We start from the raw sequence: 19,380 nt of genomic DNA on the forward strand, positions 1-19,380 counted from the left end.
TCTTGGGAAGATATATGCCTTTTATTTTTTAGGATAATATTAGATGATTAGAATTTGATCAATCACTATATTTTATAAATTATTATTAAAGATATTTTAATAATATTATTTCTGTATATTTGTATTAATTATATGTATACATTATAATTTAATTCTATCCCGTCAGATTTTGATCAAATAAATTTACCGTTATTTTTATTATTATTGAAAAGATATTATATATATATCAAAAAGCAGCCCATTTTACTTTTTTAATCCTAAAATACCTTTGTTTGAGAATTATTGTATCAACTTTGATAATATATATATATATATATATAATCTAATCTTGACACGACAACTCACCGACAATGAGTTTATTTTAATGCTAGTCATGGATATGATTTAGTGATTTCGTTAATTTCTTCCTTTCTGTAAGTCAAAATGGCTCATGTATCATTGTGAAGATATATGCCTTTTATTTTTATTATTATTGAAAGGACAAAATATATATATATATATATATATATCAAAAAGCTGTCCATTTTACTTTTTTAATACTAAAATACCTTTGTTTGAGAATTATTGTATCAACTTTGATAAATAAATATATATATAACTAGAGCACTGTCTGAAAATGCTCCATGCTGGAGCAATTCAGGTATGCTGTATCAATTTTGATCAAAGCTAAAATAATATTAGGAAAAGCAAATACCATTTGTCTTTTAATAGTAACTAAAATAGATGAAGCCCTATATTTATATATATATCTATATATAAATATATATAGAGAGAGAGAACTTTGTCTGAAAATGCTCCATGCTGGAGCAACTTAAGTATGCTGTATCAATTTTGATCAAAGCTATAATAATATTAGGAAAAGCAAATACCATTTGTCTTTTAATAGTAACTAAAAGAGATGAAGCCATATATATATATATATATATATATATATATATATATAGAGAGAGAGAGAGAGAGAGAGAGAGAGAGAGAGAGAGAACTTTGTCTGAAAATGCTCCATGCTGGAGAAACTTAAGTATGCTGTATCAATTTTGATCAAAGTTAAAATAATATTAGGAAAAGCAAATACCATTTGTCTTTTAATAGTAACTAAAATAGATGCAGCCCTCTTAGTTATTGCCTGGTGGCAACAATCATTGGAAGCGAAGCAAAGATGGACTACGTTATAATCTTAGTCATAGATCATCACTCTTGAACTTCATCCAATTTTTTTTTTTTAAATGCTGATCCTAGTTGCCTATAATGAGAACAAATGAAGAGAAAAATAGAACGATTTACCAAGAACATACTGATCCTACCTAGAGTATTCTGCCTATAAATCAGTATTCAATCTCTGGTTGCTGTCTTCCCAGTAAGAACATCACTTAAGAAGCCAACTGAAAAACTAGATCATAGAAATAGCAGTCGCCTTCAGGCTACACATAAGTCAATCTGAATCATCCTCAGATGTCAAGATGCTCCAAATTTATCGACCTTGCAGCGTTCTGTATCAGTTCCTTCCTATAATCAACCTGAAAAATAACGGTAACAAGTTGGGGTCTCAAGGAACAAAATCATGGGTCTACTATTTTTTTATTATTATAATTATAACCAACAAAAGAAAGCAACATCCTTGTCACTTACTCGAGCACCCATGAGTGAGGAGAACACAACATTAGCTTCGGCAGCATCTTCCACTGTCAGCTGCTTCAGTAGCCTCGTCTCTGGATCTAGTGTAGTTTCCCAGAGTTGTGCCGGCATCATCTCTCCCAATCCTTTTTTTGAAAACGCAGAGTTAGGATCGAGTAAAGGGGGAAATATAAGGTATTCCACATGCTAGCAACATCAGCAGATGAATGCAGCCAACAAGGATAATGAAAGACAGTGGCACTAGCTTAGTATTAAGTGTCCTGCTAACAAAGAAAGGGAAGGGTCGGACAATTTAGCATGCTACTCAGAACAAGCATGAAACTCATGGCCCAGAAAAGAGGCAGATGCTGGCCAGAAGAATTTGTGAATTTAAGCTCGATGGTTATTGGATGGAAATAAGTATGATGAAATTCAAATTAGAGAAATAATTTGCAAGTTTTAAGTACATTTAGACACTTATATTTGTTATGCTTGTGTGCTCAACATTTACCTTTGAATCTTTGGATATTGTAGGAAGCATTGGAAGGGAAGGAATTCTTTAGGAGTTTAAGCTCTGCGTCATTGTAGCAATAGTGTGCATGTTTTCCACGCTCGACCTGGTATTTGTTTGTAGGTAATGTAGGACTAAAAAAAATTCATGATCATTCAAAGAGACGAGAGTACCTTGTAGAGTGGAGGGACGCCCACATAGATGTAACCTTCATCGAAGAGTGCTTTCTGCATACCAATTTCCACTACTCGTAAAACTAAGAACATCCAAAACTCAAAATTCATAAAAAAAGGAACATTTAGTTCCCTACTAATAGGTTTCTACCCAAGCACCTGGTATCTATAGAAAAATGTTAGGAGGAGTGTTCGTATATGAGCGCCATCCACATCCGCATCAGTCAGAATGATAATCTTATGATATCTAAGACCATCTTTCTTAAAATCCTCTCCCTGTATGATGAAATATTCGTATCAATGAGAGCATACATAAAGCTGAAAAATATGCAGGTACCCAAGTTTGTAAATGCAACCTTCACTCCAAGCCCAAGCCCAAGAATAAGATTTTGAATTTCTTCATTCTTGTATATAGCTGCTTCATCCTTTCTCTCAATATTCAGGATTTTACCTCGCAAGGGCAAAATAGCCTACAAAAACAGTTCAAAGAAATTCAATTCTCACTGTATTATAATCTACATATATAGGCGATAAATAGGAAAGATGACCGGTTACCATGTGTAATGTGGAAGACTGAGAGGTTATTCCCTCACTAACTAAACATTAGTCCTATATATTAATACCAATGTAGTCAAGTCCTTCTGTCAATGACAAAGCGTTTGGTGCTCCAATCCACTAATTGTTGCAAAGTAGAAATAGACAATTATTGCAATAGCAGAAACTAGATGATCATTAATTAGTGACAGAAAGGTAATGGGCAGAAAGATGTTCATTAAACCTCAAATAACTCAAATACTAACTAACAAATTTCATGATCTGGGTTGGTGACAAGTCTTTGGTGACAAAAGATGATTGAGTGAAAAATCATTCAAAAAGAAGAAACAGTGGCAAAATACGGGACTTCAAAAATGATCTTGATCATCCAATATTAGAACTGCAAAGGGTAAATACTATTACTCCAATTGCACGATCCAAAAGTGAAAATGTAGGAAGTATTCCTACATCAGTGGATAAGAACAAAGAGCAACGTTATCTTATGAATTTTGTCAGCAAGCTAAGAAACAAACACAGCAGAGCAAAGAGCAACACTGAATAATTCTACCATCTTTTGCTAATTTGAAAGCTGACGGATGAAATTGACACTTCACCTGGAACCTCCGGTCACGACCTTGCTTTGCGCTGCCGCCAGCCGAATCGCCTTCAACTATGAAGATCTCTAAAAATTTTGGAAGAAAAAAAAAGATCAACAAAAGGAGATTGCAAGTCAATGTATAAAATAAAACTTACTGGAAAAACAGAACAAATGTAATGGCAGGAATTAAATCCAATCAAAAAATACAGAGTAATTGGAAAGGAAAAAAAAAATACTAAAAAATGTTGACTCTAGAGCAATTATTGTTGTTTTGTTTATCTTAGTTTCACTACAACTATGCACTTATACTTCAAGAGAAAGATACGATCTAGATATCCTTCTCTGACAGAACATGTTGACGCATGACTTCAATAGAAAAGCCGACCATTATATGGGCATCTCATGGCAAGAATCATATTACTATGCTTATAAGTCATACCAGATGATCCAAAAAGTTTATCCAAGGTTTCATTTCTCATGCTTATGCTTCCAATTTTTTTCTTTTTGGGGAAACTCACAGAAGCTAGTTTCTGATAAATCAAGTAAAATTTATAATTTTTTGCTTGATGGTTCTCATTATCAACTAAAGGAGATAACAACAATAATAATAATGTCATAGAAAATTTTAATAAAAGGCCATGCATAATAGTTTGTGAGCTGAACAATGAAAACTGATATAAATTGTGTCTCATTAATTTTCATACACATGTTTAAGGCAAGGCTGGACTGGTAAATTATTCAATTTTTTAGGCCTTAGGCTTCTCTTAAATTGCATTTGAAACTAGGATTAACATTTGGCATTAATCATTGTGATAGCAACATTTCTGGACATGAGGCACAAAATGACATGCAAGTAGTATAAACCACACTAACAGTGAGTTTAGTGCTCAGATAAGCCAGGAAGATTCTCATGTTTCTAGTGGATTGGACTATCCTCAACACCAATACTTTCACTAATGCTAAGATTCTTATTATAGAAAGTTTCTAGTGGACTATCCTCAACTCCAATACTTTCACTAATACTAATTAGTCATACCATCAATTCTTTTAATTATCAAACCTTAACATTATAAATAACAACTCATGAACAACAATAAAACATTTACATGTAAAAAATATCATTAAATGTGATGAAATATTAAGTTACCAGATTCTTCAGGATTAGTAGCTGAACAATCAGCTAATTTTCCAGGAAGGGAAGAAGATTTCAACACACTTTTTGCCCTGACCAATTCTCTAGCTCTTTTTGCTGCCATTGCTGCCTAAATTATGTAATTTTAATATTACGTTAATGATTTACACAAAAGCATATAGGAAACAATAGCATGAATCCAACATATGACCTTTTTTAATTTAACAAGCATAAAAGAAACAGCTTCTTAACCTTCAAAGCGTTCAGAGCTTTAGACAAAATCGAGTCGAGAACATCTGGATGCAACTCTAGGTACTCGGTAAGATTCTCTTGAACACACTGTTCAACAACTCTTCGTACATCAGGATTCCCAAGCCTTGTCTGCCTCGTAAGAATACAAGATATCATGTTCACAAGAATAAGCATAAGCTAATCACAAATTTTCCTCTTGCAAATCAAGTAATAGAAGAAACTCATGAAGATTTTTTAACAGCTTTTCAGAACATATTGAGTCACATAATACATTTACCTTTGTTTGTCCTTCAAATTCTGGATTTGGAACCTTTACAGAGATAATGCATGTTAATCCTTCCCTTACGTGTTCTCCACTTAAGTTAATAATATCCTTATCCTGCCAAAAACCTCTTCAATGAGTCAATACAAAGAAAAATTAACAAAAGATTCGCATGTAAATTGACAAGTTCTGATCAGTATCATCTAAAATTAAATCATATAAAATACAGGTGAAAGAAATGATTAGCCTCTCAACTAACAGGCACTAACAAGTGGATTTTCTAGACAAAATCTACCATTAGATTGTCTTTTCTAAGTGGAAACAAATAAAAAGAATATATAATATATAACTCAGATTGGCCTCCTGGAGAGATATGGCATCAAATAATTCAGCAAGAAGGTTCAGAATTACACAGTAAAAATACCCCCCAAAAAATCTATGTTTGTGATAGACTCACATATAGCAAAGTCACTAAACAAAGGACAGCCCAGTGCATGAAGCTCCCGCCATGCAGGGTCCCGGGGAAGAATCCATTGTACGCAGCCTTACCCTGCTTTTTGCAAAAGGCTGTTTCTAGGATTCGAACCCGTGACCTTTTGGTCACAAAGCAGACACTAAATTCAAAAATAAAAAGGAACTGCAGAAAGTGAGATCATTCATGACTGAGTACAGCTAGAGATTATGAGCTCCTTAGGTAACAAGAAAATTGAAAATAAACTTCCACCGCTACTTGGAATTTAATTAACTATTGTATCTGTCAAAAAATACTGTGACTTGTATGAACTCTGAAGGTTTGAATCTGTAGAATGAATCAAAGGAAATTCTTGATCTGAAAAATAAATAATGATTTCCGTTTGTCATGAAGAACAAAGGACCCCTCATAACAGTATTCATACATATATAAATAATTGGTACAGAGTCATTTGAAAACAGCCTTTTTCAATTCCCTGCAATGTGTCATTTTTTCATAAGAAACAGGAATTTTGGCAACATATAATAATCATTGGTTATTTAATACCTTGGTAAGCTTAGACTTCTTTCCCAGGTTGTTCATAGTTCTTGTTAATGAAGCTTTCAACCCATCTATATGGGTTCCACCATCAATTGTGCGGATGCTGTTAGCATAACCAAGAATTGTATCGCTATACGAATCAGCACACCTGTTTGAGGCAATTAAAATTCAACTGGCATCCTTCTTTATGCTTAGAATAAGAACATTATATCATATTCTACTAATGAAACAAAGAGCCAATGATATAATTGGAAAGGGTTAAGAGCAGCCATAATCAAGATAATGAAGCGCAAACAGATGTTTGACATGTCGGTGGCATATGAAAGGAGTTAGATGACACAGATTGACAACTTTTTTATAAATACAACAAAAAAGTACATTACCACTGAAGTGCTACATCAACTGTAATTCCAGCAGTTTCTTCTTTAAAAGCAACAGTGTCATGAATAGGTTTCTGGATAATCATAAATTAATCAGCATCAGTGATAATTGACTATGAGGAATAAATACATAAGATGCATGAATCAACAAAAAGATTATATGTTTATCCTCTTTGCCATAAGTAGAAGGCAAGATCCAAATCTTACAAAAGACAACAAAAACTGTAGGTAACTTTGTCAAGCTCAAAAACAATATCCACAAAAGTAAGAGAAGTTATAATTCCACTTGCAAAGTTTGGATAGTAAATATAGTTTGGCTGACAATCATCATCTCCTGAGTAACTGTATTGAGACGATCTTTACAGACCTCTACATAGGCCTGCAAAATTTCCAAATCTGCCACACACATGACACAGCACCACAAACAGTCTTCCTGCCAACTGTCAGCTTCTTTCCCAATTAATCATAAAACTCACAGTTATCTGTCCTAGATTTCTTTGGAGTATTTTATTCACTTGCAAGGAATGGAGCTTTATTTATTTGAAGGAATTGAAAATATTCAGATATTAGAAATTTAGAGTGACACCAAAGAATAGCAGATTCAGTTAAACCCAATATCGCTCTTCACTACTAAGCTAAAGGGAATTCTAAAATAAGACAACCCATGCTATTAACTCAGTACCAGTGCATCAGAGATTAATCTGAACTTTTTACCTCAAAATGTAATGTGTACAAACCTTGTCAGTGTTTAGCCATTTGACATATTCCACCAAGCCACCTGCATAGGAATATTCATTGAACTGTTCATTTGAGTCGCTCTCCTTTTTCAATGTAATTCGAAGCTGCCAGGAAAGACAAAATGAAAAATGGCATGTGAGCGTTACATTATGTATAAATACATAAGATTCAGTAAAATCAGGTGCACAGATCTAATTGTTTTTGATATACAACACTCATTTAGAATGGCACTTTCATGGTGTCATATATTGTCCACACGAAATGGGCCTATTTGAGTATGACAGCACATTGAAGTCATTTAATCAAATATGCATATGGCTTTCTAGTAGCTGCAAAGCATAGAGTAGCAAGAATAGGTAACTAAGGATTAAAATGCATCTACATCTTATTAGTACAATGATGCAGTCAGTGCATCACCTAAAACCAATTTAGATTATGCATAGACTTAATCATGATTGGTCTTATAGATATATATGCTTTGTATTGCAAGGGAACTTAGAAGTTAACAAGGATTCAAATGCATCTACATCTTATTAGAACAATGATACTGTCAATGCATCACCTAAAACTAATTTAGATTCTTGGCATATAAACTTCATCATGATTTGTCTTAGAGATATATGTGGATCTATGTACTGCAAGTGAACTTAGATGTCTTTAGGTGAGTAAGCAAATGAATCACAAGAAAAACCCTAAGCCAAGATCAACTCATTACATCATTTGATAATGAAGAACCCGGGATATCTATGTACTAAAGTTTTACACGGGACTTGATTGAAATTGGAAATTACAATGCCATTTCACATGGGAATACAACATGGACACTTTCATACAAAACCAGCTACAAAGCTAACTGTTTTCACATAGAACCTTGTTGTGGTGGACTAGTATCAAAAGTGTGAATAAGGTGTCTGCCAGATTGGATATTAAAAAGAACTGCCAGTGCCCAAAAGCAAATCCAAACACTCATTTCATCCACATGTATAGCACATAGATTGTGTGTGCACACAGAGAGAAAGAGAGACATCTAAAACTATTATTGGTTAAGATTGAAACAACAAAGTCTGGCTACAAAAATAACTTTCCCAATGTTCTTAAAGGCTCTTCCAACTCCTTTCCAATGATGACTAGCTCAAATGTAACCAAATGCAGTTCAAAAAATGGGAAAGTACTACATACCCTAGGGTTTAAGAAAGCAAGTTCCCGGATTCGTCCAGCAATTGTATTGAAATCAAAGTCCTTGGAAGTGGTGAATACTGCAAACCAAAGGTAAAAAGTTTGTCCAATTTACTACATAAAAATAAGTGGTGTGAAAATAGCAGCATTAAATTATCACATTCCCATCTCTAGAATGGAAAAGGGAAAGAAGCATACCATCGCTATCAGGCCAAAACCGTATAGACGTCCCCGTCTGAGTACTTGATTCTGCTGGAAGTGGATGACATGTTAAAATAGTAACTGGCTTCCCACGAGCATATTTTTGCTGGCATTCCTTTCCATCACGCCATACTGTAATCTCAAGTGCCTGCTCCAAACCACAAAATTCAGAGCCAAAAATAGAAAGCAGTTCTTTCAACATAAACAAAAACACCAAGTTATGACACAAAATACAGCAAAGAAGCAAAGAAGCAAAGAAAGTAAGCAATGTAGAATGTACAAATGGCATGATGTGCACGCAAGCAAAAAGATGCAATCTACAAAATCTTAGGCAGCGTTTGGTTTGCATTTTCCATTTCCATTTCATTTTCACTTTTTTGAGAAAAGGGAAAACATCGTTTGGTTGGTATTTTCCACATCCATTTTCTAGAAAAGAAAATACATTCTATAGGAAAATAGAGAAGGTCTAAAAGTCATTTTCTAAGAAAAGGGAAAATACACGTTTTCCATAAAATGACCTTTAGATTTTAAGCATTAAAGAAATAAAAAATAATTTAATTGATGAGTATCACTAATGATGTAAAACAACGTTTAAAATCTCAACCAGTGTCGAGATTTTGATACAGTTTCGGTATCATGCCATGCTGATATAGTTTCAGTATTTTTTTAATTTTAAATATAAATGTATATTAATTTTATTAATATTTGATTATTAAATATGCTTTACATTTTGAGATGTTGAATTTATATTTCAATATTATCTCATAAGATAATGCCTATTAAATTTTAATAAAAAATATTTTATAAAATAAGTAATTCTCAAAATTCAAAACTAAATTTAAAATTATACAATCATTTGAAAAACTAAAATTAATTATAAAATTATTTTTGTAATGTATTTTAAATTTTATTTTAAAAAAATATTTGAAATATTTAAGAATTATATTTAAAAAAAAATAGATTATTTTAAATTTATAGTTATTTTAAAATTATCTAAAAATTTAAATTATTTTATAAAGTATTTATTAATTTTTAAAATCATTTTAAAAATTACAATAATTTTTTATATTTATAACTATTATTAATAATAATTTATTTATTAAAAAATAAAAAATTAATTCTTACCAAAAAATTTTAAAAAAATAATCACGGTTGTTGTGACCCACGGAAGTCGTTGCGGCACTGTGGCCCCTCGTAGGGTTTTAGGAATATATAAAATTTTATTATAATTTTTTATAATTTTAAATAAATTTTTATATATTTTAATAGAATAATTCGATTAGGATTTTAAGAAATAGGTTTGTCTATCTATTTAAGTTAAGTTAGGGGTTGATTGAATCTATTAAAAATAATAATAGCATAGTTAAAAGATAAATAAATAAATAAATAAAATTTATTATATATTTTTAGAAATAAATATATAATTCATTAGATAATTTTATTAGGGTTTTAATTAAGCATCTTTGGATTATCCCTATCATAGCTAGAAGTTGATTGAGATAATAAACCTAAGTTCAATTTTAATTTTGAAAAAAAAATGTCACTACATCGCGACCTCTAGTGTGGCAGCTGGGGTCGCACGACTCCTCTGGCACTGCCACAAGGGTGGTGTGAAGCCTCCGCAGTTGCCATTGGGCTGTCGGATTGTGTCGATGACGGTTGGAATGAAATGTTTCACCTATTTTAACCGGCTCGGCACTATATTTCAATCCTTGATGTAAAATCTACAAACTTACAAAGAACTCAATGGAGTGATAAAATCACAGTAGCTGAACATGGTGATGGATACAAAAGAAAAGGTTCATGTTGGAATCTATGAATCCTCACAGTCAAAAGATGTACACTAATGTGAGAGATGGTTGAAATAAAATCAACTAGTTTACAACTAAGGGTGGGAAAAAATACTAAAATTTCGATATACCGCACATACCGTACCGAAATATACCAAACCATACCGATTTAACGGTATACCGAACCTAAATTTTCAATATCGGTATAAGATTTATATCGAAATTTTTGATATGTCATACAAATACCGAAATTTAACTATATATGGTATGAAATTTATATACAAAATCAGTATGGATTTTTGTTATACCGATTTTTGGTACAGTATACGGTATAGGGTTTAAATTTCTGTAGAACCACCCCTATTTACAAGGGGCGACTATCAAATGCCTCGATAAATAAGCTTCACAAACTATCAGAAGTAAAATTTAGCATTCATAGCTGAACATTCAAAGTATATTGATATGCTCAGAGTTCAAATTTGTAGTAGCAAATAGGTATTTGCACCAAAAAAAAGTACAACAACAAAATATGAGCTGTAAAGTAGTTTGAATCAAACTCACACCATATTGTCAGCCATGCAGCTTCTCATATACACAACTCAATAAAAAAAGACAGTACCTTGAGACCAATTACAGAAATAGGAAAAACGTAAACCTATTTCATAGAAATTGTAGGCATTAGTTCTGCAAGGTGTATCACAGGTTGTAGCAAAGAAGTAGGAAAATGCAGGATTAATAAAACATGTGCATATAGTTTGTCAAGTTATCGTACCTCACATAATCATTAATTGCCCAACCAAAAATTGTAAGATATTAGTTATAGCACAAACCAAAAAAAATCAAAATGAAAAATGTGCATACCTCAGATAAAGCATTGACAACAGACAAACCAACACCGTGCAATCCACCAGAAACACTATAACCACTACTTGAACCACCAAATTTGCCCCCTGCATGTAAGACCTACAAATTTGTGGAATCAAAGCATTAGGATTCTAGATAACTAATAAACATGAAATTTGACCATGCAATAAAACACAAAGTATCAATGTGTGGTCGATCAAGCACAACACCATTTCAAGCAATTTCAAGGTAAGGCAAGGATTTGAGTAGAATAGACTGAAACATCAAATATATCAGTTCTACAATATGTTACCACACATTTAAGTATATTGGTTAAGTGAAATGATGTGAAATTACAAGCATAAAGTTAAGCTCTCATAACAGAAGAAAGCACTCCACCACCCAAGTTAAGAGACTTCTTGATAATATATAACACACAGACACAATTAAGGGTCATAATATCAACTAGAAATGTGTGATCGCACACACATGCACACTCACGCACGCGCGCACACACACAGATTACATGTTTACATTCTACTATTGCAAAACCTCCTCATGGAACTAGAATGCACACTTAGGCAACAACTAACAACTAAGGTCACATCATTGCAGATTCTCTTGGAAAAAATAACAGACACACAAACACATACACAGATTACATGTTCACATTCTGCTATTGTAGAACCTCCTCATGGCACTAGAATGAACACTTAGGAAACGACTAACAACTAAGGTTGCATCATTGCAGATTATCTCTTGGAAAAAAAAATAGCAGTCTCTGCCATAGCTGTCAAATCAGTATAGGAACTGATAACAAAATCAGTATCAATATCCGATAGGATGATCAAAAAATTTGATTATACAAGATCATATGAATGGTTAATTGGAATGACTAAAAAAATCTTAAAATATATAATATGAGACTACAGGAGGTATGTAAAAAACCTTAAAACGAATGCACCATAGTTGTAAAAGTCAGTATAGTTATCAATATTGGGATAGGATGATCAAAAATGTCAATTAATGGTTGCATTGGATCAGAATAATGATGAGATGTGACTATAAAAATATACAACAACAACACCAACCAAGCCTTATCCCACTAGGTAGGTCGGCTATATGGGGTTATAAAAGGTAAAGAAAAACCTTGAAATGCATATTTGTATCATTAAACACCATATATCAAAAATGCATAAGATCAAAGGAGGTTACTATGTTCTCTCCCAACCCATAATACTCTCGCAATCACAATGAATGAGAGAGATAGGTATGGCATTGGTTCTAGTGAGTGGTATATCACTTGCAGTGGTATGTTAAATCATGAGTTGTGGTGATGTCAAGCAATTCAAGCAAGCAGCAACATTTCTCACCCACACCCCCCTCCCTAAATACAAGTCAGCAAAGATTCACAAGCTAGGATCAAGAAGATGTCTACTACATAAGCTGAGTTTTCCAAAATAAATCTGATTTTACCAAATGTTAACTAATTCCAACTATTTTTAGTGAAGCCTAACTCATTTCAAGACAATTCCACAGATATTTCTCAGCCAATCTTCATTAGATGTTTAATTTTAAAGAAAGACTGGATCTGCTTTCACTCATATTGACCCAACTTGGGTGATCTACATGGGTAAGAAGTGATTTTGGCAACCATGATCTCCAGATTGAGAATAAACATCTTAAGTACTAGCTGCTTAAGGGCAGCTGTATGTTCATAAGGTTGTTGGTGTAACTTTAAGTTATGTCTCAAGGCCTAACACAACCCTCAACCATTTACATCCACTTTTGGGGCCATTATTGTTGGTATGGATAGATATTAACAGAAACCAACTAAAAATGAAATATTTTATGCATGATATGTCAGTTGTGTCTCACTCAAGGAAAAGAGTGCATAAGAAGCATACCGTCAAAACAGTCTCTAATGAGGACTTCTTTGTGGCAGGATGTACATCCGTAGGAATCTACGAGGCATATAAGATTTTTATTTAGGAACAATAACTAACATTTGTAAGAAAGTATTCGATGCAAAAATAATAATATGTACAACAATACATTTCAATTCATGTTGTCCTCAACCTTGGACATAAATCTACAGGGATAATTAAATTTCAATATGTATTTAGAAAAGCAAAAAAAAAAGGAAGTGGTCCCTTATACTTGAACTCCCTTCTTCAATCCCTTTTGTACCCAAAACTAACAGACATACACTAGCACTTCGAGTGAGCACTCAGAATTCATCTTGGTCATGTGTACAACTTTTTAGAAAGTGTTCAATACTTAGATCCACACCTTTTATGTAATAGTTTTATCATACAGAATTATCATTTCTATTAGTGCTCATATCATCGACCAATGAAGTTGCATCTTATTTCTTATACTTTTTAATTTAATGAAGTTTGGAACATGTGAGAAACAATACACAAAATTGTGATACTAGTTCTACAGAGAGTTAGATTCGATTGTCATCAGTCATCCTAAGTTGAAACTTGGAAAAAGTTCCATACCCCTCTGCCATTATCCTTGATGCTCACAGAATTATCCTCGTGCAAAATTACATCAATTTTTGATGCATATCCTGCTTGTGCTTCATCAATAGAGTTGTCTAGTATTTCATATACCTACAAAGGAAGAAAATGAACAAAAAAAGGTAAGAAAAAGAAACAAAAAATGCTGGATATCAGCTGTGACACCACGGAAATGGCAAATCATGTATATCTGAAATACCAAATGATGCAAGCCACGGGGTCCTGTGCTCCCAATATACATTCCAGGTCTCTTCCTGACTGGATCAAGACCTTCTAAAACCTGGAAAAATGCAGCATATTCACATCTTCACAAAGTACATCATGAATGGACTATTAATATCCAAACGTCAATCAGGCATCCTTTTATGGGAGTAATTACATATGTGAACAACTTTCATTTGGAAAGATAAAATAAGAAAGAACATGGGCATGGACATGTTCAAAAGTGATTGTTTCATTATACGTTGAGACAAGTTGAATTCGTTAGAGTAGCTGAGTAGGTTTAAGCTTCAGTGTGAGACTAAAATACATTCAACAAAACATATAAAAAATAGCATAAATGATTTGGGGATCCCTAACGATAGCCTTGCATGGGCAACCCCAAATAGTTAGAACAACCGTGATGATGATGATGATTATGATGATGAACCTTGTTATCCAAATGGAAGTCGAACTGCACCTTGTTATCCGAACCAAGTCTATCATTTCCGAAAAAAAAAAATGCTAAAGAATACCAAAGTTTATATCCTTCATTCTGCTTAGAATTTGAATTATCTTCGAACGTCATATAACATAACAAAAGCAGCCCCTTTTCATATTAGCAAGAAGCCCCCGCAGAAGAATAGGAACCACCTGAATCTGCTCAGAACCGTAGTTTTGATTGGCTTTCTCCTGGAGCGCCTCCGAAGCCAAGCTCGACGATTTGAACGCCCGCACTGCCACTCCATTAATCGGAGGCCGGAAGCCAAAAGTTCTGGGAAAAAAAACACGAAAACACACAAGGTCACGTTTTGGCCTAAATGCCCGACCAAGAGAAGGAAGAATAACAAGGAAAAGGCAAGACCTCGGTCGGAAGAATAAGCGGGGGCTGTGACAGGGGCTGAGGGAGGAGGAGAATGAGAAAGAGGAAGGTGCGGGATAGCGGAAAGAGCAGGAGGATGAGCAAGAGGAGAAGAAGCGACGTGCGAAGAGGATGCGGATATTGAGAGACGGTGACGACCTCAAAAGCGCCATGGACGGTCGGAGACTGTGGCTGTGGTGCGGTGGAGGGATGAAGTAGGAAGTAGCGTTGTCTATGAGTTTACCATTCCCTCCTCTTATTATTCTCAAAGCGAGGGATCACAATCACAACCCTAATCTACGGCAATCGCCTTTTCCAATTTTCTCTCTCTCTCTTTCTATTTTTTTAATTTTGCTAGAGGCGTCGCTTCCAAACTGTGTCAAATATTAATAATAATAAACTTTTAAATTTATTTTCAAAACAGTTTTAAAAATCTAAAATTCCAAAATACTGATTATAAAATGTTCGTAGAATCAGATGTTTTCATAAAAACAAAATTTTACTTAATATTTATTTACGTATTTTGATAATTATTAAATATAATTAATTTAATAATAATAATTTATTTAAATAGAAGAAGACAAACAAATTTTTTAAAAATAGTACAAATGAATATAAATATTTCATAAATTTAAAATTGAAATATAAAAGTACAAATCACTTTAATAAAAGGATATGAAAGGGTAAATTAACTTCATGCATGTGCAAACTCAACTTCCTCCTTTGTCACTATATAAGAAAAAATTTATTCTTACTCCCTTCATTTAAATTTTTCACTGCTTCAACTCCCTGATATACACCGATTTACTTAATTACTCTCATTTTTTTAGGTACAAAAAATCTAAAATGGAGTATAATTCTTCCTAAATTTAGCACATTTAAACTATTTTCTAGTAGATTTTATATCAATTTGAGCACGACTCTTTTTTCATTTGATCAATCGATTGATATACTCAATTCTAGTTAAATGATGATAAATTTAAGAGAAATTATATCATTATTTTATATAACAGAATCCCTCATTAATTTTTATAGGTACAAAAAGTTTAAAATAAGGTATAATTCCTCCTAAATTTAGTATCATTTAACTAGAATTGAGTATATCAATCGATTGGTCAGTGAAAAAAGAGTCGTGCCCAATTTGATAGAAAATATACTAAATTCTAATTTAGATGGGTTGTATTTAGGAAAAATTATACCTCATTTTAACTTTTTATACTTAAAAAAATAAGGGTAATCAGGCAAATCAGTGTACATTAGGGAGTTGAAAGGGAGTCAAAGCGAAGAAAAGTTTACATGTAAGGAATGGGAATAAATTTTTTCTAACGCAAGGACTGAGGAGGAAGTTGAGTTTGTTATTAGAGATTTTATGACAATTTACAATTAATAAAACACAAAATGATAAATCATAAAAATTAAAAATCACAATTACTTAATAAAATAAATAAATTTACTGCATGTTTAATCTTTTCTTCAATTGCTCACATATCACTAGATGATTTTGAAATTGTTCATCTGTCATACCTGTTGTAACCCCAAGGTTGTTTTGGTGTGATCAACAAGTTAAGTTAGGTCCTGTCTGTTTCTAACCTGATGTCTAAGTGTGCAGGAGCTTAGGAGCACAGGTACTCGAGCGGAAGACGTAGCTAGCGAGAAGGACGACACGCGGTGCGTCCGAGGGACGAGGCGCTGCGGAAGAGTACATCGGCGGACGAGAAGGAAGTGCGCGCGGTGGTTCCGAGGTACGAAATCCGGAGCGGAAGATTGCTCGGGAAGCAAGAGACGCAGCTAGCGCGAAGGTCGGCACGAGGTGCGACCGAGGGACGAAGTCTGCGGATGAGTACGCTGGTGGACAAGAAGGGGCACGCGGCAATTCCAAGGGACGAGAAGCCGGAGGGAAGCACGCTCGAGAAGACCGGAAGATGGGTTCAGGTGAGCCCTATTCCGGATGTCAGAGATCACCCAAGCAAGCGGAGCCGGAGCAAAAAGACCCTGACCAGAGGTGAGCTGAACCGGAGAAGAGAGCACGGACCAAAAGTCAACTGGGTTGACTTTTGGCTCCGGGGCGCCCGGAACTGTCCGGGGCGCCCGGAGCTGTCTGGGCCGCCCGGAACTGACCGGGGCGCCCAGAAGTGACTTTTTCACAGGATGGGGATAAATTTTATCCCCCACAGGACGCCCGGAACCCTTCCAGGCGCCCCGACCAAGACTATAAATATAGTCTTGGTCCAGAAGCTTTTCAACAATCACGATCATTCTATTTCCAAACACTTGTATGCTGTAGTTGTAGTTAAGTTTCTGTTTTCTGTGCCTAAACGCTGTAAGAGGCTTCTCCGCCTGAAGGAGTTTTTGAGCTTAATCTTCCTTGGATTAACAACCACATTAGTTGTAACCAAGTAAACATCTGGTGCCTTGTCTTTTCTTTTATGCTTTTATTTATCTGCTTAATTCATTTTACAAGTGTTAGCTTAATCGTTCGAGGAAGGGTTGTTTGTTTTTAATTGACAGGTTATTTACCAACCCTTCTAGCCGGCCCAATGGTCCTACAAGTGGTATCAGAGCCGAGACGCCTCAGAAGGACTAACCGCCGTCTGAAGCAACAAAACGATGGCCGGAGCTAGCGACTACCCACCAGCATTCAAGGGGGAGCTTGCTTCTTGGAAGCAACAAATGATGGTATTTCTTAATTCTGATATTGGTATTTCTTTAATAATGAAATCTGGTTATGAAGCACCAAAGAAAGCAAACGGAGAAAAGATCGACATACGCCTCTGGAACGAGAAGCAACGAGACGAGTTTACAGCAAACGGTCGGGCAACATTTCACATTCTAACCGCAATACCAAACGAAGACTTTGATAAAGTTGGTGAATACAACAACGCAAAAGAACTTTGGGAAAAGTTCTTAAAACTCTACGAAGAACAAGTCAAAATTGAATCCAACACCGATTCAACGCCAGAACAGTCCGAGAATGAGGAAAATGCCGAGATAGTCAATCTCCATCTCGAGGACACAGAAAGCTCATCCCAGGTGAGCATCAATGAAGGAGGAGAGATATTGGAAGAAAGCAACTCAACAGGGAGATAACCAACGACCAACGAGGTAAGTAAGGTATGGCCTCTACCCTCTGAACAACTGGTTCAATTACCTGAAGATTTTTGTAAATCAAAAATTGAATCATCAAAAGAATTTTTCGAATTACAAAGTGTTTTGACGAAAGATTCTTGCAAATCACAAAGTAATTTTTCGAAAACTTTTTCCGGATCTAAAAAGTTTTCCGAAGTACAAATTATCTCGTTGAAAGAGTTTTTCGAATCGCAAAATGATTTGACAAAAGAATCTTGCAAATTACGAAACATTTTTTTGAACAAAGTTTGCAAATTAGAGATATTATCGAAAGAGTTTTTCGGAGTAGTAAATCTATTATCCACATATTGTTGCAAATTTATGTTGTCAAAATACTTTTACAAATTACAAAATATTTTGTCGAACGAAGTTTGCAAATCAGAAGTATTGTCGAAAAAATTTATCAAGTTTATATTATCGAAATATTTTTACAAATTAGGAATTCAAAATGACATGTTACAATTTGCACAAATTTCTACATGCTCAAAATTTCTTGCTTCAAAGTTAAGAAATTATGATAAATTAAAATGGAATTTTAAAATTTTCTGATAAAAGCATTAGAATATATAAATAAATAAATGCATAGAAAATTTCTTTTAATGTTATCAATTCTCTTAAAAATTTCTTGCATAAATTTTTCGGCTTAGAAAGTTTTTAATTATTGATGACAAATACTTGAAATTTTTTTTAAAAAAAAAAAGTTATTTCTTGACTTAGAAATTTGTCTTGACTTAGAAATATTTCCCTGAAAATTATTGAAATATATTTTCAAATTTTTTTTAATGTCAACCATTAGATTTTGGTTGTTCCCCATTTTTATTGTGATCAAAGGGGGAGAAGGAAAGTATAAGTCTTAGGGGAGGTAGAAAATTGAAAAATAAAATTTGGAATGTTTGAAATTTAATTTTTTCTATCATGTTGCATGTTATTGCAATAAACTGTATAATTTCATATCTATTGTTGACCCTAGCTTAACTTGGGTTGCTCACATTAAAAAGGAGATTGTTGGAATCCCAAGGTTGTGTTGATGTGATCAACAAATTAAGTTAGATCTTGTGGTATTTTAACTTTGTGTCTAAGTGTGCAGGAGCTTAGGAGCACAGGGAGTCGAGCAAAAGACGCAGCTAGCGAGAAGGACGGCATGAGAGGGAGTCGACGGGCTTGGTGCGTCTGAGGTACGAGGCGCTGCGGAAGAGTACGAGGGCGGACGAGAAGGAGGCGCGCGACGTTTCCGAGGAACGAGAAGCCGGAGCGGAAGGTTGTTCGAGAAAGTCAAAATTGGGTTAGGGTGAGCCTTATTTCGGTTGGCTGAAATCACCCAAGCGAGTGGAGCTGGAGCAGAAGACTCGGACCGAGGCGAGCAGAATCGGAGTAGAGGGCCCAGACCAAAAGTCAACTCTGTTGACTTTTGGCTCCTGGGCGCCCTGAACTGTCCGGGGCGCCCGGAAGTGAC

General features: G+C 34.3%; 1 protein-coding gene across 1 annotated transcript; it reads right to left on the reverse strand.

The window, feature by feature from the left end:
* Positions 1 to 1,200: 1,200 nt before the first annotated feature.
* LOC122052778 (DNA gyrase subunit B, chloroplastic/mitochondrial-like) lies at positions 1,201 to 15,099 on the reverse strand. Its single transcript, XM_042614479.1, has 21 exons — positions 14,805 to 15,099; positions 14,594 to 14,714; positions 13,941 to 14,021; positions 13,721 to 13,834; positions 13,121 to 13,177; positions 11,232 to 11,333; positions 8,578 to 8,728; positions 8,383 to 8,459; positions 7,203 to 7,307; positions 6,469 to 6,539; positions 6,092 to 6,233; positions 5,089 to 5,190; positions 4,812 to 4,940; positions 4,575 to 4,689; positions 3,444 to 3,511; positions 2,652 to 2,765; positions 2,455 to 2,571; positions 2,296 to 2,349; positions 2,123 to 2,228; positions 1,627 to 1,757; positions 1,201 to 1,514 (listed from the first exon to the last, which is right to left on the reverse strand). Exons 1-21 carry the CDS (start codon positions 14,972 to 14,974, stop codon positions 1,446 to 1,448), a joined length of 2,196 nt encoding a protein of 731 aa, XP_042470413.1. The 5' UTR covers positions 14,975 to 15,099; the 3' UTR covers positions 1,201 to 1,445.
* Between the last annotated feature and the right edge of the window lie 4,281 nt (positions 15,100 to 19,380).

This window comes from Zingiber officinale, chromosome 3A (assembly GCF_018446385.1).
Source record: "Zingiber officinale cultivar Zhangliang chromosome 3A, Zo_v1.1, whole genome shotgun sequence".
In the NCBI taxonomy this organism is placed as follows: Eukaryota; Viridiplantae; Streptophyta; class Magnoliopsida; order Zingiberales; family Zingiberaceae; genus Zingiber; species Zingiber officinale.

Coding starts and splice junctions, on each gene's coding strand:
- LOC122052778 (XM_042614479.1), bottom strand. CDS start 14,974: ATGGCGCTTTTGAGGTCGTCACCGTCTCTCAATATCCGCATCCTCTTC. Junction 4,690..4,811: donor AAGCTCTGAACGCTTTGAAG/GTTAAGAAGCTG, acceptor TACATAATTTAG/GCAGCAATGGCAGCAAAAAG. Junction 2,572..2,651: donor GGCTTGGGCTTGGAGTGAAG/GTTGCATTTACA, acceptor TTCATCATACAG/GGAGAGGATTTTAAGAAAGA.